The sequence below is a fragment of the Callospermophilus lateralis genome, chromosome 6, assembly GCF_048772815.1.
Source record: "Callospermophilus lateralis isolate mCalLat2 chromosome 6, mCalLat2.hap1, whole genome shotgun sequence".
Classification (NCBI taxonomy): Eukaryota; Metazoa; Chordata; class Mammalia; order Rodentia; family Sciuridae; genus Callospermophilus; species Callospermophilus lateralis.
Genome location: NC_135310.1, coordinates 118,742,753 through 118,766,922, shown reverse-complemented (window position 1 = coordinate 118,766,922; position 24,170 = coordinate 118,742,753). Strand labels below are relative to the sequence as shown.

At 41.1% G+C, this 24,170-nt stretch overlaps 1 protein-coding gene across 6 annotated transcripts in view; it reads right to left on the bottom strand.

The window, feature by feature from the left end:
• Positions 1-15,619: 15,619 nt before the first annotated feature.
• Fkbp5 (FKBP prolyl isomerase 5) overlaps positions 15,620-24,170 on the bottom strand; it is a 116,734-nt gene continuing 108,183 nt past the window's right edge. For 5 of the 6 annotated variants that reach the window (XM_076858839.1, XM_076858838.1, XM_076858841.1 and 2 more), the window contains exons 9-11: positions 21,236-21,421; positions 19,055-19,294; positions 15,620-18,317 (exon numbers count right to left, since the gene is read on the bottom strand). In XM_076858839.1, the coding sequence (XP_076714954.1) occupies positions 18,210-18,317; positions 19,055-19,294; positions 21,236-21,421 (534 nt within the window). In that variant the 3' untranslated portion in view covers positions 15,620-18,209. Of the gene's footprint in view, positions 18,318-19,054; positions 19,295-21,235; positions 21,422-24,170 lie in introns of those variants that run through there. The other variant, XM_076858842.1, reaches the window with a different exon arrangement.

Here is a 24,170-nt window from a genome sequence, read left to right as displayed (position 1 = left end):
AAGATGTGAAAAGGGAGCCAGAGCTGCAGTGGAGACCCTCAAAATTAAGAGATGCCAGTAATGTGGGACACATGCTGAGGAAAGCTGGTGAAACTGAGCAGAGACAGGCCAAAGGTGAGGTCATGTGGGCTGCAACCAGCAATGCCATAGAGGTGGCGCTACACAACAACATGGTGCCATGTGATCCAGACGCTAGACATGGAGCTACAGGATTTGTTTGTCCAGCTAGATTTCAGTCTTGTTTTGGTCTCATCCCTTACTTTTATGCCCCTATTTATTTCTTCTTTATTTTATTTTTTGAACTAGAGCTTGAACCAAGGGATGCTTAACCACTGAGCCATATCCCCAGCCCTTTTTATTTTTTATTTTGAGACAAGGTCTTGCTAAGTTGCTTAGGACCTTACTAAGTTGCTGAGTCTGGCCTCCAACTTGCAATCCTCCTGCCTCAGCCTCCCAAGTCTCTGTGACTACACGCATGTGCCACCAAGCCTGACTCCTATTTCTCCCTTTTGGAATGGAATTTTTTTTTTTTTTTTTTTTGCAAGGGGGAGTACCAGAGATTGAACTCAGTGCACTCAACCACTGAGCCACATCTCCAGTCCTGGAAAAAATAGTTTGTATTTTATTAGCTTTGAACTCATGATCCTCCTGCCTTAGCCCCCAGGGCCACTGGAATTACAGGCATGTGGCACTGCACCTGGCTGGAATGAAAATGTTTACTCTATGCCCTTCTATATTGGATATATGCAATTTGCTTTTGATCTTTACATGGTAAAAGAGCTAAGAATTTGCCTTGAGTCTCAGAAGAGATTTGGACTTAATGTTTAAGACCATGGGGACTCTTGGAAAATAGACTAAATATATTCTGAATTGTGAGATTGGTATGAACCAATTTGGGGGCCAGGGGAGGGATGTTATACTTTGCATGTGTGGTGTCCCCCAAAGCATATGTGAGACAATGCAAGAACATTCAGAGGTGAAGATTAGGTAATGAGAGCTGTAACCTAACAGCAGATTAATCCACTGATATGCATTAACTAAGTGCTAATTCTAGGTGGGTAGGGAGTGGCTAGAGGAGGTAGGTCACTGAGGGTGTGCCTTTGGGGTATACATTTGTCCCTGGTCAGCGGAGCTGTTTTTTGTTGCCAGGCCCTGAGCTGCTTTCCTCCACATGTCCACCATGATGCTCTGCCTCATCTTAGGCCAAAGCTATGAAGTAGGCCAACCATGGACTGAACCTCTGAAATCATGAGCCAAAATAAACTTTTTCTCCTCTATGTTGTTCTTGTCAGGTCTTTTGGTCGCAGTGACAAAAAGTTCACTAAAACATTGTATGCCCACAGTAGAACTCTCAAAAAATAAAAATGAATATGCAGTTGAAGGCAACTCCTTCTTCCCAACCCCTAGCTACCCAGCGCTCCTCCTCAGATGTACCCACTCTCAACGGATTCTTGTTTCCTTCCAGAGAGGCTGAGATTCTCTCCAGGGAGTGTGCTTCTTGCCTAATTCAAGGTCATGAAGATTTCCTCCTATGAGTTCCTTCTAAATAACATAATAGTTTTAGTCCTCACATTTATGTCTCTGATCCATTTGGAGTCAATATCTATTGTACATGATGTGAAATAGGCATCCATGTTTGTTCTTTTTGCCTGGGGACATCCAGTCATTCCAGCACGCTTTTTGGTAAAGATGATTATTCTTTTCCTCACTGAGAATGGTCTTGGGATTCTTATCAAGTTCACTTGGCCACAGATAGATAGGTTTGTTTCTGGACTCTGTTCTATTTGATTGATATATCTATTCTTATATCAGCACCATAGTCAGGATTACTGTGGTTTTATAAGTTTTTTTTTTTTTTTGGACCAGGGATTTAGCTCTGGGGCACTCAACCACTGAGCCACATCCCCAGCCCTTTTGGATTTTACTTAGAGACAAGGGCTCATTGAGTTCCTTAGGTTCTCCCTAAGTTGCTGAGGCTGGCTTTGAACTCATGATCATCCTGCCTGAGGCTCCTGAGCTGCTGGGATTACAGGCATGGGCCACCATGCTTGGCACTGCTAACCCTTTTTATTTTGAGACGGCCTTACCAAGTTGTCCAGGCTGACCTCAGACTTGTAATCCTCCGGCCTCATCCTCCTAAATTTCTGGGATTAAGGCTTGCACCACTGTGCCCTGCCACTTTGTAAGTTTTGAAAGTAGAAGTTTGATTTCTGCATCTTTGTTCTTCATTTTTCATGATTTTTTTTGGCTATTCTGGGTCCTTATGTTTTCATGTAAATTTTAGGATCACTTATTCATTTCTATACACAAAAAAGCAGTTGATATTTTGATAGCCATCACATTGAATAGTAAACTAATTTGGAGAGTATTAATATTATTAATATTAACATTAACATGAATATTAATGTTAAGTAATATTATTAACATTGTTTTCTAGAAGGTGCCATTTATTTATTTCCATTTATTTAGGTTTTCTTTAATTTGCATGATGACATTTTATAGTTTTCAGTGAACATTCTTATTCTTCTTTTGTTAAACCTGCTCCTATTTTGTCCTTTCGATGCTATTGTGAATGGAAGTTTTTTCCTTAATTTTTCACTTCGAATTGTCCATTGCTAGTGTGTAGAAATGCAATCAAATTTTTGTAGATTGCTCTTTCCAGCAACTTTGCTGAACTTACTTATTAACCCTTGTTGTTTGCTTGTTTTTGTGACGGATGGCTGACTTTTGATAGGCACATGACTTCTCATGGTATAGACTACCCTCCTAGCTTCCCTTGCAACTTAGTATAACCAAAGGGTTAAGTTCTGGCCACTGAATGTGAACGGAAGCCATAGGACAACTCCGAGTTGTGCTGGCCCCATTCTCCTTTTCCCTCTCCTTTTTGACTGGAATAGAGTCAGCCATCTTGACCTGTCTTGCCAAGACCTGCCATCTGTTTTTGTGGATAATTTTAGTGCAATATAGACAGACACATTCACTGACGTGCTGTCTGTGGATGCTTTCACGCTACGATGCTGAGTGCGGAGTATTTGCAACAGAGACCCTCTTAGGCCTGCACAGCCTGAAATATTCACCACTTGGCTCTTTACAGGAGAATATTTGCTGACTCCTAGCTCAGAGGACTTTTCTGCAGGAGTGTTTCATGATCCTGTCTTTCCTGGAATGGGTTTTACAGGGCCTGGTGTTTGAAGCATCACCATCTTAGGTTTTATTTGGTTAGCTTTTGTCCAAGGTTGGCGGCAGTAACAGTCCACCTTCGGCCATGGACTCTCAGGTCATGAAGAACAATCTAGGTTTTATTCAACTGACCTTGCTCTCCTCTTCCTGCAATTCATCTTTCTGAGCTAAAATTCTCTGTTTAGTTTTTTTTTTTTTCTTTTTTTGTTTCCTCTGCAGCTCAGAGTTTCTTTTGTCTGCTCTCCTTGACTCATTCATTCTCTCTCTTTTCCAGTATTGGGGATGGAATCCAGGGGTGCTGTGTGAGTTGGACACAATAAAACACACGGAGATTAAGTGTTCCATCTGATGACTGACAGTCAGATAATCTGGGTAATCACTGCTCCAAACAAGGGAGAAAGCATTTCCGACTCATGATCTTTCCAGCTACTTCCCACCTCCACGCCCCAGAGGCAAGAGCTCCTGTGATGTCACCATCAGGTTACGCCCCTCCTCACTTCACGCCACCCCAATCACCCAGAATGGACCATCTTCTGCCTGTTCTTTTCTACTCAGCAATGTTTTCTGAGGTGTGTACTTGACGCCTGTAGCAGATGGTTCTTTATAATTGTGGGTGGATGTGCCACAGCTTGGTTACCTGTCTCCTGTTAATGGACTTATTTTTCCCCAGTCAAATATATATACATACATATATAAATAATTCCCCAGGTCATATGTGTATAAAACATTTATCATACCTATGTATATATGTATATAGTAAAACTTTTAAATGTGTGTGTGTGTGTATATATATATATATATACGCACACACACACATTTAAAAGTTTTACTTTTATATATATATATATATTTTTTTTTTTTAAATTATTTTTTTAACCAGAATTTTGTTCATGAGCCTTTTTGTTTGTATTTTGGTGCTGAGGAGTAAACCCAGGGGCACTCTACCACTGAGCTACATCCCTAGTCCATTTTTGGGGGGATACCGGGATTCAACTCAGGGGCACTCGACCACTGAGCCGCGTCCCCAGCCCCAGTTTGCATGTTATTTAGAGACAGGGTGTCACTGAGTTGCCTAGAGCCTCACAGTTGCTGAGGCTGGCTTTGAACTCAGGATCCTCCTGCTTCAGCCTCCAGAGCCGCTGGGATTACAGGCATTCACCACTGTGCCCAGGTCCCCAGTCCTTTTTATTTTTATTTTTTATTGTAAGACAGGGTCTGGCCAAGTTGCCCAGGCTGACCTCACACTCGCCACCCTCCTGACCCTGCCCATGCACCCTTCCCAGTGAGATTTTTTTTTCTTTTCACCTTCCCTTTCTTTCCCTCCTTCTTTCCTTTCCCTCCTTCTCTTTCAGATGTCAATCCTAGCTGTGCATTAGAATTGGGGAGTGGGCTGGGGTTGTGGCTCAGTGGTAGAACGCTTGCCTCACATGTGTGAAGCACCAGGTTTGATCCTCAGCACCACATAAAAATAAATTAATTAAATAAAGGTACCGTGTCCATGTACAACTAAAAAAAAAAAAAAAAAAAAAAGAATTGGGGAGCTTCCGCACTGCCAGCTATCAGGCTACACCTCCGCCTCAGATGTAGACCTCTGGTCAGGGCCTGGCATCAGTGGTTTTTAAGGGTCCCAGGGCTGCCAGCATGTGCCCAGGGAGGCAAGCCAGAGCTCCCACAGGAAGTCTTCTGGAGACGCAGGGAGGCTTCTGACGTTGTTCCCGTAGTAACTTAAGTCTGGTATTTTTTTGTTCTCTTGGGTCCTCTGCCTACTTGGTTTTGTTTTATTAAGGACTTTCCCTTTTTCAAGTTTTATTAAATCGATTACACTTATCATCCTCTCATAAAGTACCGGTTTTCCACATCTTTCCATTCTTTCTTAATTCCCCCAAATCACATGTGGATTTGATTCAAATCCTTCTGATTGAATTTCTTCAGATAAACTCTCCTTTGGTAGGTTGGTTTCTTCAAGATAAATCATAGCCACTTTGCTCTTCTGTTCATAAACTGACATCTTTTAGATGACTTATTTTATTATTTAGAAAAAGATTTCTGCACAGCCCGTTGTTCAATCACATGAGAACTTCTCTTTCTGGGAAGGACAGGTCCCTGGAAGAAAATGATAAACGTACCAACCCCCAGCAAGGTGTGATCATGCCTGGTTCCCAGGGTGCCCCAGGAAAGCCAGGGGTGCTGAGTCCAGAGTAGCCGTGTCACCCTTGGCTGTCAGGCCAGAGGCTCCCGGGTTCTCTCAGCTACCTTCTGAAGCACTGATATCCCTCAGTGACAGGAAACCCGCATCCCAGCAGGTGGGACGCTCCATCCTTGTCCATCGAAGGTCTCCCTTCTCTAGTGGCCTCTTGTCATTTCCCCGCTGGGTCGTGACCCTTATGTCCTTATTCATGGTTGTCTTCAGTTCCCGTGTCTTCTTGGCTTTGTTGCTTGTTCCCAGTGGTTCTCAGGTTGGCCTATGAGAGTGTAGGTGTTGGTGTTGTCTGTACCTGACCTGGAGGGTATGACTTTCAAGCAGATGTGCCCATGTGAACTGTCACCTAAAGAACTGGAGTGGTGGTGTCAGAAAAACAGATTTTAAGATAAATATTTATTACTTAAGACAAAGAAGGGCATTTTATAATGATAAAAAGGATCAATCAGAAATAATTAAAAGTATATACAAGTATATAAAAATTATAGATCCAAAATATAGGAAACCCAAACTGACAGAATTGAAGGTAGAAATAGATAATTCAACAATAATAGTTGGAGACTTCAAAGATCACATATTCAATGTTGGAAAGAAAGAAGATTGGGGTTGGGGTTGTGGCTCAGGGGTAGAGTACTCACCTAGCACGGGTGAGGCCCTGGGTTTGATCCTCAGTACCACATAAAAACAAGTAAATAAAATAAAGGTATTGTATCTAACTACAACTAAAAAATAAATGTTAGGGCTGGGGATGTGGCTCAAGTGGTAGCGCGCTCGCCTGGCATGCGTGCGGCCCGGGTTCGATCCTCAGCACCACATACCAACAAAGATGTTGTGTCCGCCGAAATAAATATTAAAAAATATATATTTAAAAAAAATAAAATAAATGTTAAAGAAAAAAAGAAAAGAAAGACAGAAGATCAACAACAACAATAACAAAATAAACTTGAACAACACTATAAACCCAGACCTCACCAGGCACAGTGGCACACGCTTATAATCCCAGTGGTTTGGGAGGCAGAGGTATGAGGATTGTGAGTTCAAAGCCAGCCTCAGCCATTTAGTGAGGCCCTAAGAAACTCAGCAAGACTCTGTCTCTAAATAAAATATAAAAAAGGGCTGGAGATGTGGCTCAGTGTTAAGTGTCCTTGGGTTCAATCCCCAACAAAAATAAATAAATAAACCCAGTAGACAAAATTCCACCCAAGGGCTGGGGTTGTGGCTCAGTGGTAGAGCACTTGCCTAGCATATATGAGACACTGGGTTCAACTCACAGCACCGCACATAAATATATAAAATCAAGTCCATTGACAACTAAGAAATTTTTAAGAAGGCAAAAGTTTAAAAAACAAACAAAAAACTCCACTAACAACAGCGTGCATGTATTCTTCTTAAGAGCACATGGAACATTTTCCAGTGTAGACCATATGTTAGACCATAAAACTCTGAAGATATTTAAAAGGGCTTATATCATGCAAAGAATCATACAAAATATGTTCTCCAACCACAATGGAATGAAATCAGAAATTAATAACAGAAGGGAGGAAATTTGGAAAGTTTACAAATATGTGGAAATTAAACAACACACTCCTAAATAGCCCTATGGGTCAAAGAAGAAATCCCAGAGAAATTAGAAAATACTTTGAGATGAATGAAGGCAAAAATGCATAATCCCCCAAATGCAGGGTGGGGTGGGGGACAGGGCAGTGCTGAGAGGGGAGTTCAGGGTGCTGAGTGCCTGTGTTAAAGAAGAAGAAAAATCTCAAGTCTACAACTTCAAGAAACTAAAGCCAAGGCAAGTGAAAGGAATGAAATAATAAAGATTAGAGTGGACATAAATAGAGAGTAGAAAATCAACAGCAAAAACCAAGGAAACCAAAATGTGCGTTTTGAAAGTCAACGAAGTTGATGATTCAAGACTCCTCCTCTCCCATCACAGGGTCTGGATTCTGGAATATGGTTTCCCAATAAACCACCCCAAAACTTAGTGGCTTGACACAGCAGGTAGCCACTTATTTGCTCAAAATTCTATATTTTACCCAGGGCTCAGTGAGCTATAGCTCAACTCTGCCCCATCTGGTGGCGCCTGGGATTTAGACATGGAAACTGCCCCAAGAAGGGAATGGATGTGGCTGGGAATGTGGCTCAGTGGTGGAGACCTGGCCTCGCAGGTGCGTGGCCTGGGTTCAATCCCCAGCCCGGCAATAAGGACATCAGAAAAGAAAGGAACGAAAGAACTCCCACCCTTGAATAGGATGAGCGGTTAAAATAAAGGAACTCAAATATCCACTTGAATCTAAAAAATGAAAATGTTAAATTACAAAAGCATGTAACAAAATCTCTCCTTTCAGTGGTTCTGGACAGTGATGGTGGAGGCTGACTCTGGTCCTATGGCCTCTGCCACCTGGAAGCTCTTTTCACAACTGCTCCTGCCTGGGGCAGCTCCTGCTTCTGGGCAATGCCAAGTTAGGGGGAGAAGATCTGGTTGGCAGAGCTGAGGTCACGTGCCTGTCCCCCATGGGAAGGGCAGGTGGGAAACTCTATGGTAGAATGGGGCTCTGTAGGCACAGTGGCGCACACCTGTGATCCTAGTGGCTCAGGAGGCTGAGGCAGGAGGATGCTGAGTTTGAAGCCAGCCTCAGCAATTTAGCAAGACTTTAAGTAACTCAGCAAGACCCTCCTGCTAAATAAAATATTAAAAAGAGCTGGTTAAGCATCCCTGATTCAATCCCCAATACAAAAAAAAAAAAAAAAGGTGGGCGGGATTCTAGACACTGAGCAAAGGAATGGCAAATGGTTACATAGCTATCATTTTTGTAAAATTTAAAAATACCCAAAGCAATAGATAGTTGTGGTTAAATATCCAGGTAGTAAAAGCACAAAATCATTCACGAGTATGATACCCACTAATTCCAGGAAAGTGGGTACCTCTGAGGAGGGAGGGTAGAGGAGACTTGGACTTCAGCTGTATCTGTAACATTTTTTTTTTTAATTGAAACCTCTGAAGCAAAAATGGCAAACATGTTAACACCTGCTTGTGCTCGCTGGTGGGCACATGAGTATCATTATTTTCTAAGCTTCTCTCTTCCTATATCTGCGTATTAGAACCATTTCCCAATTTCAGAGGAGGTGGAGGAGGAGGAGGAGAAAAAGAAGAAAACCATTTCAACAAATCAAAAGTATGTGCCAGGTAATTCAGGTCTCTGCAGGCGTTGCCCAATAACTATTGAAATATAACTCAATCCCATGCCCGCAAAGGGAAATGGAGAGCTCACTTCTCTTTCCAACCTTTTCCAATTGTGTGCAGTCTCTGTCTCCATCAACTGAAGAGTTGGCAAGAGCCTTTGGCTGAAATTGCGTCTGAGTAACACTTGGCTTGGTGTTACTTCCTGGGAAGGGGTGATTCATTTCATTACTGAAATCCTAAGCCCCTTAATATGCCTCCCAAGAAGTTATCTGGCTTGGAAAATCAGAGACAAAAACTGGAGAACACGAAACTCAGAAAGTGGGAAAGATTTTGTCTGTCAGAAGGTTTTGTTCAGACATTGACTCACTCACTGTGGACAATAGAAGTGAATTAGTGAGTCTGTTTCTCTCTATTTTAAAAACAGGAAATCAGTTTCTCCCTATCCACTCCCATCCTATAAATGTTTAGTAAATATTTAAAAAGGTCAGGTGTGAAGGGCTACCAAACTATCAATCTATCAGGTGTATTGCATGTCTCAGTTTGATTCTGAGCATGCTTTCTGGGATACAATGTAAGTTGAAAAAATCCTAGCTATTATTACTCAGTGACAAAAAGAAGAAGATGGGTAAAGGACTTGAATTGACATTTCTCCAGAAATGATACACAGTTAACAAGCATTTAAAAAGATGCTCAATAGCCCCACATGGTGGTGCACACATGTAATCCCAGAGGCTCAGGAGGCTGAGGCAGGAGGATCTCGAGTTCAAAGTCAGCCTCAGCAAAAGCAAGGGGCTAAGCAACTCAGCGAGACCCTATCTTTAAATCAAATACAAAAAAATAGGGCTGGAGATGTAGCTCAGTGGTTAAGAGCCCCTGGGTTCAATCCCCGGTACCAAGGAAAAAAAATAGAATCATGTGATCCAGCAATTTCACTTGTGTGTGTATGTCCAAAATATCTGAGAAGAGGACCTTGAAGAGATATTTGAACACTTATGTTCACACAGCTTTTATTCACAGTAGCTAAAAGGCGGAAGCAACCCAAGTATCCAACGACAGATGAATGGATAAACAAAATTTGATATATACAACAGATTATTCGGCCTTAAAAAGGAAATCCTGATACATTCTATATGGTATAGAACCTCAAGGGCATTATGCTAAGAGAAACAATCCAGTCACAAAAAGACAAATACTGTACGATTCCACTTAATTCAAGGTGTTTACAGTAGTTAAATTCATGGAGACGTAGCATGGTAGTTACCAGCAGCTGGTGGGAGGGGGAGTGAGGAGTTGTTGTTCAAGGAGTCTAGTTTCAGTTTTGCAAGATGAAAAAATTTTGGAGATTGGTTGCACAAAATGTCAATATATTTAATACTGCGCTATACATATGAAAATGATTAACATGAACCTGGTGCAATAGTGTGCGCCTGTAGTTCCATCTCTTTGGGAGACTGAGATGGAGGATCACTCAAGTCCATGAGTTTGAGGCCAGCCTGGACAACATAGTGATTCCTTCCCTCAAAAAAAAAAAAGTAAGATGGTACAAAAAATTTTCTTTACACAATTAAAAATTTACTGCCCAGGTACAGTGGCGCACACCTATAATTCCAGTGCTACGGAGGCTGAGGCAGGAGGATCATGAGTTCAAAGTCAGCCTCAGCAACAGGTGAGGTGCTAAGCAACTCAGTGAGACCCTGTCTCAAAATAAAATACAAAAATGGGCTTGGGATGTGGCTCAGTGGTCGAGTGCCCCTGAGTTCAATCCCTGGTACAAAATATATATATATATATATATATATATATATATATGAACTCTACTATTATTTTATAGGTGAGGAAACTGAAGTTCAAGAGGAAGTGATTTGACCAAAACCACTTCCTATAAACACAGAGTTGGACTTGATCTAGTGCTCATGCCAAACATCAGAGGCTTTTGGGGTCCTCTGAGGAACCCCTGGAAGACCTTCTGAGGGCCCCATTTTGGAGATGGCACCAGAAAGTCACACTACAGAAACGTGGAGTGCTGACTTTGCAAGTCTGCTCTTGACCATCTCTAGCCAACTCAGGTTGTCCCACAGTAACTTGGTTCAGAGGCTCAGACTCCCAGCCTGAAAGTGGCAGTTTGTTGACCTATCCTCAAGTTTGATAACTGAAAGGTGCCAACCCGTGCAGTCTTATGACCACCTGCCCCTTGTCAACAAGATACAGCTGGGTTCAGAGAGAGCTCAGAAACCCAGCATGACTGTGTATCTCCACACTTGTGTGTGTGTGTGCGTGAGAGAGAGAGAGAGAGAGAGAGAGAGAGAGAGAAAGGCGGGGAGAGGTGCGAGAGTGAACACTGACTAGCCCACTCAGCTGTTTTTTACTGCAGGTGGGAGAGTAAATAGTCAGGAAGTGACACTTTTCTAAGGGAGGTTGTTCTAATTAAGACATGAAAAACATTTCCTTGAAACTCGATACTTCCCAGTGACCCTGTGATCAACAGCATTGGGCGTGATGTACCTGCTATTTGCTTTGTAATTAAAGGAAATGGTGTTTTCAGTGGCCATCCACTGGCCAGATAAGTGAAAATGGACTTGAGGTAGTGGCTCCCCTTGCCCCAGACTTCTGCTTGGGTTGCCTTGGAAGAGCAGGCTCTGTTCCAAGGACATTAAGATTTTGCAACTAGGAGAAACCACCCAGGCTGGGTCCGGGTAAGAGGCTCGAGATAGGGCTGGGAGTATTTCACATCAGGGCACCTTTTGCAGCCCAGATGCCAGGAGGGGAGTATGGAGTGGGAGGTGTCACGGGGGCTGGCACAGGATAGCCCATCTGGAGTGAGCTGTGGGTGGGTTCTGGCTGCAGTAAGACTGATTGAGCAGGAAAGCTGGAGAGGTTGAATTGAGTTTCTTGCTCTGGTCCCTAATTTTGTAGGTATCACTAGCAGATGGCAGATGCTCCAGGGCACAGCCCTCTGCACACCTCTTTGTTTACTATTTGTGATCTCAAGCACAAGAGGCCCTAGCCTTAACCTCGTAAAACAGTGCCTAGTTCACAACAGATGGGCTATAACATGTTTGGGGACTAGCTGGCTAGGTTGCTGAGACCAAGGAAAACACCCAGAGATTGTGAGCAAAATGTGAACTTTATTGAAAAAAATGCTTACGGGGAAGGTCCAGTGGCAACAACTCCCACCCCTCATGATGCCACACCTCTCCTGGCAGCTGGATGACTGGCTCTTTCCTCCCTACAAAGCCCTCAGCTCTGCTCCAGTTACCGCAGGGAGAAGGACTTACAAAGTTAGGCTACAGAAGCAGTGATAATTAGGTCCCTTTGTCTCACTGTATGACAACATCCCAAGGAACTTGGTGTGCATGCAAAGCAGCTTTCTAGAGATAACACGAACTTGCCCTAATTCCCAAAATGCATGAGAGAGCCTGTGTCCTTTGAGATAATATTTATCTGGACATTCTGGCCCAGACTTGCTCTCACTGTTCCCTTAGCTTGGCTAGGTTCTCAAAAACAGAGGAGCGTTTCAGGGACATGATAAATGAATGTGAAATACTGTCCTCCTTTTCTCCAAAGATGACACAACTCTCCACTTCATATTTGATCTGCTTAATCTTATAAACTGTTACCAGTTGTGCCTGGAAATAGATTTAAGATACATGTAGCCTGAAGACCATGGGCACATTTTGTATTTACGGTTCTCCCAAAGTCAAGTTGCTATAGGTATATTACTTGGAAAGGAATTCAAGACACAAAATCAGGTTGCAGGGACAACTAGAATATGCTGTGATTCTGACCTCCACATCTCAAGAAAAGTGATAGTAATGAAGGGCCACTGAAAGACAAGAGGCTACCTTATAAGGATAGGAAGCCAAGTCACTGAGTATCTACAAGATTAGGATGGTGAGGGGGTGAGTTGGGTGCTGGGGATGGCGATGAGTGAAGTAATGAATGAATTCCTGGATCCCTCAGGGAGGTGAGACACATTTTATTAACTACATGCACAGGCTAGTGTCTTCTTTGGGAAGACATTGGTACCTACAGAGGTATACATGTAGGCTTAACTTTTTAGACTGAAAACCAAAAAATCAGGAGTCTTCAGGGTGAAAACATGGTTGTGAGCAGATAATACAAGATCATCAAATCAGTTGGCAAGATTAAAAATAAATAAATAAAATAAATCTATCATGCCCATCTACAACTAAAAAAAAAAATCCAAAACTTATTATTATTTTTTTTAAAGACAGAGTCTTGCTATATTGCCCAGGCTGGCCTCAAACTTGTGATCTTCCTGCCTCAGCTTCCCAAGTAGCTGGGATTACAGGTGTGCACCATGCTTGGCTATGGGAAATAACAAGGAGTTATCTTAGGAAAACACAGACTCAGGCCAGAAATATTTAATGCCTCAAGGAAAGCTTAGATGATTGGTACATTTGTAATGTAGAAACTTAGCTAAGTTGGAAAGACATGCCCCAGAATTCCTTCCCCGCAGAGTTAATGTTAGGATAACTCATGCCCTTATGTGAGACTCAGAAACTATGAAATGACACAGCAGCCACATTCTTAATATTTGGAAAGTCATTGGAAAGAGGATTTAAATGCCTGGCACACAGGAGACATCAGTAAGTGGCAGTTATGACCAGTTTGTATGTAGCCACCTGGTGGCTTTTCTTATCAAAGAGCTGGCTGGGAGGTCCTGGTAGGGGCGTGTTGCTTGCTACCCATATACCCTTGACTGAAGAAGGTTCTTCCTCTATCAGGGAAGATCATTCTCATTGACCAAGTGCACACCTTTGGGAGGGATGCACATGGAGCAGTGAGGAAGGGGACACCTGCTTAGCCAGCCAGATCAGCCAAACCAACACTGGGGATCAATTGGTGACAGATATTGCAGTCATGTCACCCTCACGTCCCTATGCACTTTTCTTAGCAAATGACCTGCCATACCCTGGTCATCACTAAGTGGCACAGTACAGAGCACTTAAGTTTTTACTACTCACCACCATGCCTGGCTCCTAAGACTGTTTCCCAGAGAAATCTCTTACTACTTGCCCTTGAATTTAAGAAAAAGTGAGTTCCCTCCAAGCATGAACATTTAACTGCCTGCTTAAAATTCGCAGAGAGCATAGGAAAACTTATGTCTCTTTTTGCTCTTCCCAGATTCCAAGGTGGTGGGTGGTAGGATCAAAAGAGCAAAGGGGGGGCTGGAGATGTGGCTCAGGCGGTAGCGCGCTCGCCTGGCATGCGTGCGGCCCGGGTTCGATCCTCAGCACCACATACAAACAAAGATGTTGTGTACGCCGATAACTAAAAAATTTTAAAAAATATTAAAATTTTCTCTCTCTCTCTCTCTCCCTCTCTCTTAAAAAAAAAAAAAAAAAAAGAGCAAAGGGTCTAAAGACAAGCACCCACACACCCATGTTCTGTAACTCAACAGAGATCCTGCTCTAAGAAGCAGGGAAGATGTCTCTTCTTAACACACGGCTGAGTTCCTCACTTCAGCTTTATTCCAAAGTAGAATGGGGCTTCTGGCTTTGCTTCACTCCATGTCCACCAAATGCCTGTGAATTCTGAGAGTGCCATAGACATATAAACCCTGACCATATAAAGGACAGGTGATCTGACTGTGGGCTGCTTGCATCACTCCTTCAGGTCCCAGGTCAACCTCCCTTTTCTTGGGTAGAGGGGCTCTACCACTGAGCTACATCCCCAGCCCTCCATGTTTTATTCTGAAATAAAATAAAGGGTCTTGCTAAGTTCCCGAGGCTGGCCTCGAATTTGTGATCCTTCTGCTGCAGTTTCCTGAGTCACTGGGATTACAGAAGCGCATCACTGTGCTGTGCCTGGCCTACCCTTTCTTGATTCTCCAGGGTTCCCTCATTCCAAGAAAAATACTCTCTGTACTATGGGCTATGCTCAAGTTGTCCCGTTGGCAGTTACCTGCAATAGGATGCTATCAAAGATCTTTTTAGGAACTATATTCTGTGATGTCCCTTTCTTGCAAAATATTAAGGTTACATATATAGGTTATCAGCAATTCTAGACTGACAGAGAAACTGTGCAAATAGCTGTGTCCACATTGTTTCTCTTCTCTTTATTTTTGGTACCATGGATCAAACTCAGGGGTGCTTAACCCCTGAGGCACATCCCTGTCCCTTTTTAAAATTTTGAACAGGGTCGTACTAAGTTACCCATGGCCTCACTAAATTGCCGAGGTGGCCCTGGACTTACAATCCTCCTGCCTCAGCCTCTGGAGCTAATCTGCTGGGATAACAAGTGTGCACCACCATGCCTGGCTCTTTATATCTTTCTTCCACTTCCCACAGAAGTCTATCAGACCTGCAAGGATAAAAAACATGAAGGGAAGCTCTGTGGGCCTCCTGAGCCTTTTCAAGTCATTAGAAAATGTCCTTTTGTGTACACTCTAGGCAGTCATTGCTATTCAGATGCCTAAGTGGCCAGTTGATGGAAAAATATACAGGTAGTTTGGGGGATTCTGAGTTTCAGGATATTGACTAATAGTTCAATTTCAATGCATTCTGTCACCAATATTGGTGACAATCTTAAGAAAATACAGGGTCTAATAATGTACCACCCTAAAAGGGAGTTCAAAGTGCTAAGGTGGCCAAGAAACTTTGGTCAAAACTCTTCACTTACTCCTCATGCTTTGGAGGTTGTGTACAGGCTGCTTCTGAATAACTTCGGTCACAAATTTAGAGAGGAAACTTGCTCTGGCTCATGCTGAAGATCTTAGTATGGATTATTTGCATAGGGAAAAAACATGCAGATAAAGGAAATTATTTCATTATCAAATAATTTGACATCAACTGGGAGGAGTATAATACAAATCTGGAGATAAGGCAAATAATTCAAGAGAGAATAAAGGTTGCCTGGAGTCTGCGTTGGCCTTGAAGTTCCTACTGCTATCCCAGCACCACACCACCTTCTGCAGGAGTACACCACCATCTCTTTAGGCCTTCAGAGTATGTAAGGATGAGTACCCAACACAATTTGCTACTTGAGAAAGGAAAAACATGCTCAACAGAGACCACCCTAGACATGCTTACTTATGTTTCACATATTTATTAAAGGTCACAATTAAATTTCATTTTCCAAATGGAACCTACTGTAAAAATCAGTTAAAAGGTGGAATAGCCAATAGTTAATGGAAAGAAAAAAAAAACTGTTATTTTTCCAATTACTTGGTTCATTTTAACAAGGATGCATCATTTCACTGCCTTCAGTTCAATGCTATTTCAGGTGAGAGGACACAGCATTTTGTGTCTGAAATCTCGTTTCTTCAAGTTGGCCCCCACCATAGTTTCCAACCAGAGTTTTCCCTGAAGACTATGTAAAACTAAGAACAATGGGAAACATTTTTAAAAATTTATTTAAGGAACACAAAAGTGCATGTAAGTAATTTTTAAAATACTTTTATTTTATTTATTGTATGTGGTGCTGAGAATTGAGCCCAGGGCCTTGCATGTGCTAGGCAAGCACTCTACCATTGAGCCACAACCCCAGCCCTCTAAGTAATTTTTTAAAAAGCCCAGTTTTAAAAATTCATCCTATGCTGCGTCACCATTCCAGATACAGTATGAAAGGTGATTGATTCCAAGACATCTTCTGGTTTCTACACACTTTAAGGTTACTGAGTTTGATATAAGAATACGTGAAGTCTCACACAGCCCCTTGTCATCTGATTGGAACTATCTGTGCCCCACCTCTCTCTCCACACACTGGCCAGTTCCCCTGCTGGCCCACAGCACAATGGGGACACAGCTGGCTGGGGTCATCTGAGTTTTGGAATAGTTTTCTTACTTGTTACCTATAAAAAGCTAGGCTCAAATTTTAGTCTTGGCCTCACTAATTTCATGCTCTAGTCAACAGAGCTACAAATATTAAGCAGTTAAGCAAATACACAAAATTGACTTTTGCTTTTCATATTTCCTAGGTAAGACTGGGGCTTTTAAAAGAAATATTACATAAAAAAAGACAAAAGCCTAAATGAGGAATTAGAGGGGTTTTACTTATTATTAAAGGCAAACCTCACAATTTATTTCTATTTGTTTCACGGAAAATAAAAGGAAATGACCTGATTTTTTAGGTCTTAAGGTCCTAACCTAATAATGTAAGTGTTAAAACCAGCATAAAAAGAACAACTAATTCAAAATGTAACTAACACCCAGTGTTCTTTAGGATTTAAGGAAGTGAGATGTCCTAGATTTAGGCAAATGATTCTTTAGGTTGCCAAATGCATTCCCATGAGTGTTTCTTTATTTATTTACCCAAAAGAACTAAAATCCTACTACATGTATATATTTGTCTTAAGACTTGCTCTAATTTAATGCCCAAGTACTGGAGATTTAGGCTAGATGTACCTCTTAGTGGGAAGCTGTTCAACTCTTTTACAGCTTACACCAGAAGGAAGAAGCTACCAGTGCAGGAGGATAGAAGCATCTGCCTGGTAAACCTGCCAGTAAAACCCTTAATGTAGAAGAGCAACAACTACTTATTTTTTTCAACCCCATAATTTTTTTTTTTTTTTTAAGAATTAAGGTACTAAGTAGTAAAAAGTCAACTTTTTTTTTTTTGCATGATAGGAGTGTAAAGTTTCATAAGCCAGTATACATATGTTTATGAGCAATTAAAAAAAAAAAGACAAAAAAGCTGCATTATACTGAATGGATATGTAAATAAATCCACTCCAGATCAAGCTATTACAAGTCTTAAATTCTTAATGGCAAGGCTTTGAAAGGGAACAAAAGCTGAATGTTAGTAATGCTGCAGGAAGTAAGGTGTACTAACAATGTTTCTTCAAAGGAATGGGGAGGGGAAAAAAAGCACAATTTTGATGGCTCTTTTCACATTTCAGCATCTCAAAAAAACTTCATCCAAAACAGGGAAAGCAAATCCAGAAGCTTCTGTCTGCTCATTATCATTGATGAAGGGTGTTGTGGGAATGAATGACAAAATGACTCGCCCAGGGCAGGCTGGGTGTGGCAGAAAGCCACATTCACATGAGGCTGACAGAGGAAGAAGCTTGGGAAGCTGCAAAGTCAGCAAAGCTCATGGCCTCCCAGGTTCTTGCTCTCAAGTATGTGATGCTGCTCTAGAACTGAAGGGTTCCAGACCTCTTGCCTTTGGGTTCTGTTGGTTACAAATGCAATAGGTTGTATTGCAGCACTTTAGTCATTTAAAAAACAAAACCAGCTCACCCTCCTTCCCATGACCTACCCACCTATAGGAAAGGAGAAATTGATTAAGCATATTTAAAAAAGGTTTCTGCAGTGCTATTAAAATTCAAATGTAAAATCTAACCGCCCAAAATCATTAGGATTATCTTCAGGGACCCTGTGATGGATATGAAGGTTGACAAACTGAAACGAGATGGACTCAGCTGTTGGCTCAATCTCTTGGCGACAACAGCCCTTCTGTTCTGTTCTACCTGGAGTGGTCCCACGCCACCCACTCAATGACCCACTGGGCAGCAGCAGGGTGGTTGTTTTTGGGAAGCTACTGGTTTTGCCATTTGCTTCCAGAATCACATAGACTATAACAAACTTTACACTAAACACTGTTTAGTCCTGAGCTGGGTAAAAGCCCAATGAGGAGGGGCCGAGTTCATTAGGACTCTCTTCCCTCCTTGGCGTGGTGTCATACATGGCCTTCAGTTTTCTCTTCTTCCATTGCTTGATTTTCTGTTCCTTTTTCATTGGTGACGCCCTCTAAAGTCTTCTTGTTTATTGCTTTACTGGCCTCTTCCTGAGGAAGAAGTAAGAAATCATGAGGGTTAGAGAATAAAGAAATGTAAATTTCTGGCTCCTCTGGACTGCTTACCAGGTCCACAGAAAGAGTGTATTATAATGACTTTATTTAGTTGCCCAGTTGAGTAAGTCAGGGTTCTGCTACCAACAGCTGGAGTAGGAGCTTTCCCTTTTCTTTCACTGAGTAGGCTGCTGCAGGTAGCAGTTCTTGATAATTTAGTTCATGTGGTAGTGGTGGGGCTGGGGAGTGGAAGATGAAATTAAGACCACAGAATGACTATGGTGTGTAGGGGAGGCAAACCTCTTTCCCAACAGATCTTTCCTAGCACATTTGCCAGGTTACTGCCAAGGTAAAAGGCATAATGGTGGGGTTACTATAATACCCATTTCCTGTGAACATTGGAAGTCTCAGCAAGGAAGTGTTTTCTTGGGGGAAAAAAACCTGATGGGTTTTTAGTATGTCTCAAGGGAATTTATTTTCCTCATTTCTTGCATGAAATGAGGGTATGGATATGCCAGGAATCTCACAATCATTGCCTTTGGTGAGTGGAATAGTCCTCCTTGCCTCTGGATACAAACCAGCCTTAGATCAGAATGGAAGTAATTTCTCCTCTCCATGTGCTTCCCAGGTTGTCTATCTGAACCTGTCCCTTACACTTAAGCTTCTTAGAAGAAAATCCAAAGGGGCAAGGTCAGTTCTTAATGTACTTGAAGGCAAGTGGGTTCTGCACACACCTTTGCATCCTGCTCTGCAAACTTCTTGAACATGTTGGCGTATATCCTACGGTCCCGCTCGTTGTGCTCCTTTGCTTTTTTCTGACACATGGAGATCTGCAGTCTTGCAGCCTTGTTCTGGGGATTTACTTCCAACACTTTCTCAAAGTCACCCTTTGCTGACTCAAACTCATTCATAAGCAGCTGGGCTTCACCCCTCCTGTATAAGCCTTTCTCATTGGTACTGTCAAGTCCAAGGGCCTAGAAACAGATGGTCTATATTTTAGAATGGATGAATGTAACCCTTCTTACTTGTGGGGATTTTAAGAAGAAGAAATTCAATAAATAGCTTACTAAAGTCCTCTGATCAAGGGAAATGGAAAAGGTATACTGAAAAAATGGAGCTCAAGACAATTAGAGAATGATCAAATTAATATACTACTCAAATTAATTTCTGTATTTAATGTAATTTCTAGAAATTATCCCAAGGACATTTGGGAGGTGGCCCTGGAAAAGTTAATTTTAAGGTCATTAGAATATATGAATGTCCAAGAAGGGCTGAAAAACTTTTGGGGAAAAAAGAAAATAAAAACGACTTATCTGACAAGCAGAAAGGATATACTAAAAAACTACTGAAATTAAAAATTTGGGCCAGGCCATGCTGGGCGCAGTGGCACAGGCCTGTAATTCCAGCAGCTTGGGAGGCTGAGGCACTAAGCAATTTAGTGAGACTCTGTCTCTAAATAAAATAAAAAATATGGCTGGAGATGTGGCCCAGTGGTTGAGTGCCCCAAGTTCAATTCCCAGTACCAAAAAAAAAAAAAAAAAAAAAAAAAAAAAAAAAAGTTTGGTTGTTAGTACATGGACAAAGTGTTCAGTGAAATATAACAAAGCATTTAAAAACAGATTCATTTAAAAAAATGATATACATCAATGAGGAAAGAATTAACTTTACAATGAGTGGGGGTGGGGCAGTGGCCACCTACACAGAAAAGAATTAAATACTTACCTTACATCATGAACCCCAAAATTAATCCCAGAACAATTATATTTACATACAAAAAACCCACATAAAAATGAGCTACTTTTATAATGTTAAGGTGGGGAAGAGTATCTCACTAGAAAGGAAATGATAGATTTGATTGTGTAAATATTAAAACTTTATAAAACTATAATCAACAAAATTATAAGACAAGTGAGAACAAAGGGTTAACAGTGTTACTCAGTGATACTACTCAATTGCTTCAATCAAGATTGCTTCAGAAGGGCTGGGGATGTGGCTCAAGCCTGGCATGGGTGTGGCCTGGGTTTGATCCTCAGCACCACAAACAAAGATGTTGTGTCCGCCAAAAACTAAAATGTAAATAAAATATTAAATAATAATAAAAAAAAAGATTACTTCAGAAAATCTAGTCAAAATGGTGGGAAGGGCTTGTGGCTCAGCGGTAGAGCGCTCGCCTAGCGTGTGAGAGACTCTGGGTTTGATCCTCAGTACCACATAAAAAAATAAATAAAATTAAAGGTATTGACAACTGAAAAAAAAAAAAAAAAAAAGACATGGATGGGCAACTCCCAGAAGAAATACAAATGACCAATAAATAAATTTTTGTTGCCACTAATATTGACAAAAAACAATTATGCAAAGAGAAGCTGTATAATTTATAATATCAAAAACCTGGAAATCTTCCAAAGGGAATTGGTTAAATAAACTATGATGGACATACAACACATCTTTAAAAGATCCATTTTTGATATTAAAAATAATAAGGGAGAGCTCTATGATGGACTAACTAAATATAGAAAGATGTTTTTGTTTCATAAAACTATGTCTCAATCTGAAGTATGTCATGCTAAGTGAAATAAGCCAATCCCCAAACACTAAAGGTTCAAATCTTCTCTTTGATATGCAGATGCTAACTCACAATAAGGGGGGTGGGTAGAGAATGATAAATAGTTAGAATAAGAATAATAGATAATAATAATAATAATTAGAATAATAGTTTGGATTAGACAAAGGAGAATGAAGGGAAGGGAGGGGGAATGGGAATAGGAAAGATAGTAGAACAAATCAGGTATTGCTATCCTATGTGCATACATAATTATATGACCAATGTTATTCTACATCTTCTTTCAGAAGACCATGTACGGACACAGAGAAAAAGAACTGGACTATCTAAAGTCCATCTCACAGAGACACCTTACCTTGTCACAGCACTCCACAGCTTTGGCATATTCTCTAAGTTTCAGGTAGCACATAGCCAGGTTCAGAAATGCAGCGAGCAGAAATGACTCAGAAGCTTTTGATTCCTTTTCTGATAGACCATATTCCATCTCTAACCAGGATACTATCTTTCCATACTGAATCACTGCTTGCATGTACTTGCCTCCCTAAGAGAAAAAAGCAAGTGATTACTTGTATTTCATTCTGGAGAGGATACAAAGGAGGTGTGAGCTGCCTCAGAGAGTCAAACCCTCGAAGCAGAACCACTTACAACTGAACCCTGGTCTGGATCCTTTCTTCTTTTCTTAGGTACCTTCCCACTCCTGTGGAAGCCCAGCAACCTTCAAGGTGGCCCAGACACGGCACTAGCACCATGCAGTGCTGTTTTCCTGGTATTTGATCCATCCTGTCAGAAGATGGCATCCCAGTTTCTGGGTTATATTCTTTGGAGCTAATATTCATCAGTCTTTCAAAGGACAGTGAGCGGTTTAGTTTACTGAAAGGGAAATTACTTTTCCATTTTCTCCTGACATTTTGCAGTGCATAGTAAATACTGCAATATGGTAAGTACTGGTCCAAACACAGCAAATCTAAGCTACCTAAACCAGCCATTATTGCAAATACTCAATGCTGTCACCTGAAGTGCCAAAGCAGTTCTTTACATTTACATTACAATGTTTTTGTAAATGGATGGGTCAAGTCCTAGTAAAATTTTACTAATACAGGAAATGGTCAGAGCTGGCCCATAGCGTATAAATAACTATAAAACAACACAGGTGTCAACTATGTGAGAAAAATCTCCTACTCATTTTTGCTCTTATTTGATAAGAATTCTAATAACTGTAAATAATCAAAACAAAAGAGTGGAAAAATACATATGTATATTCTCTATTTTTTTTTCCTTTTTAATATTTATTTTTTAGTTTTCGGCGGACACAACATCTTTGTATGTGGTGCTGAGGATCAAACCGGGGCCGCACGCATGCCAGGCAAGCGTGCTACTGCTTGAGCCACATCCCCAGCACTATATTCTCTATACAAGAAACTGAGGGTATGAGACAGTGGGTGTGAGATTGTGCTTACTGTCACTGTAAGACAAATGAAATGGAATGCTAGCTGGTAAATACACAAATGAAAATCAGTATAAGTAAGGGCTCTCCTTTTGCAGGAGATGATTATAAGCTTGGGAACAGATGATATACCCTATCAGATGTTGGAAGAGCAGCCAGATTCATTAGGACATTAAATCCAATGAACAGTGTGAAGACTTTCACCAGGACCCACCACACTTTAAAGCGGCAAATTGTCTTTCCCCATATGTACTCTAACCTTCAACTAAAGACTAAGAAGAGGAAAATGACAAAGCAGGTCTAAGAGAATGTTCCTGTTATAAAGGACTTCAAGTGTGTGGCATAAGAAAGGAGCTCACCTTAGAAAGGAACTCTTGATGTTGATTTTCTGGTGATGATGATGAGGTAGACCAGTTCCACCTGAGGGGTCTGGGTCTGAATGGGGACTCTGCTACATTCCACAAACATCTCCCACTAGTCACTTATTTAGGAAAGGAAAAACTCAGAGCTCATCAGTTTTACTGTAAGATGACCATGCAAAAGGATGCTGAGATACTAGGCAGGAGAAGGGCACAGAAATCAGTCTGTTATTCTCTCTGCTGTGATGCAGTTTATATGAATAAAATATTTATATGAAACCAAATTTTTTTCATGGTAAGTGCTGAAGTTCTTGATATGAAATTACACCTGATATGGACTAAACTGTGTTTCCCACTCCAAGTTCACAGTGTGATGGTGTTTGGAGATGGGGACTTTGGGAAATAATTAGGCTTGAAGAGGTCTTGAGGGTGGGGCCCCCCAGGATGGGATTAGTGCCCTCTGAAGAAGAGACAGAGTTCACATCCTCTCTCTTCCCACCCACACACAGGTGACGAAAGGCTATGTGAAGACACAGCAAGGAGGTCATTAGCAATCCAAGAAAGGGCCCTCACCACTGACCCTGGTGGCACCCTGATCTTGTGCTCCCAGTCTCCACAACTGGGAAAAGTAAATTTCTGTTGTTTAGCCATCTAAGCTATGCTATTTTGTTATGGCAATCAAGTTAAGACAATATTTATCTTTTGTCATAGCCTTAGGCCTCCTACTTTTTTGGGTAATACAAAAACAATAATATGAATGAGAATAAAGCCCTCACCAGTCTCAGTGATTGGCTTTTTTTTTTTTTTTTTCCCTTTTCTGGCACAGCCTTTTCTCTTGCTGGGTTATGAGCTCTTTGAGGACAGGCAGCATGTGACCTATATTTTTTGGAATATCCAGAGTTTAGCACAAAAAGGCCCTTTATAAAGGTTTACTGAGTATACTTTAAAGTCAAAGAAATATAACTGAAAAACTTTTTCTATCATTGGGAGCAAAAATGGTGGTATGAGTAGAAAAGAAAGCTGTCATTTCATCCAGGTTAGTGAGGCTAGACATTTCCTTGTCATGCCTGGTTTCTTCTTCCTCCTTCATCTTTACTATACTTACTAACTTTTTGATTATTTCCTAATACATTATTATAGGAAAGAAAGCCAAGAAGGACAAACACATCAATCTTATCACTTCAATAGGTTCTGAATCATCAGAATGGTGGAAAGTTATGGTTTCTATAAAAACAAATAATACTTTTTTTAAAAAAAATTCTTTTTAGTCAGATAATAGAGTTTTTAATAGTTCCTTTACATTTAGAGCTTTTAAAGTTTTTGGAACCTCTTTCATATATTCAACTTCTAATTAATCTAGTCTTTGTTTTACAGAATTCCTCCTCCCAAGGTACTATAATATGGTTCTTCACTGGGGGTGATTTTTGCCTCCCTCCCCTCTCATACATCTGCAGATGTCTGGAGATATATTAGTTGTCACAACTTCA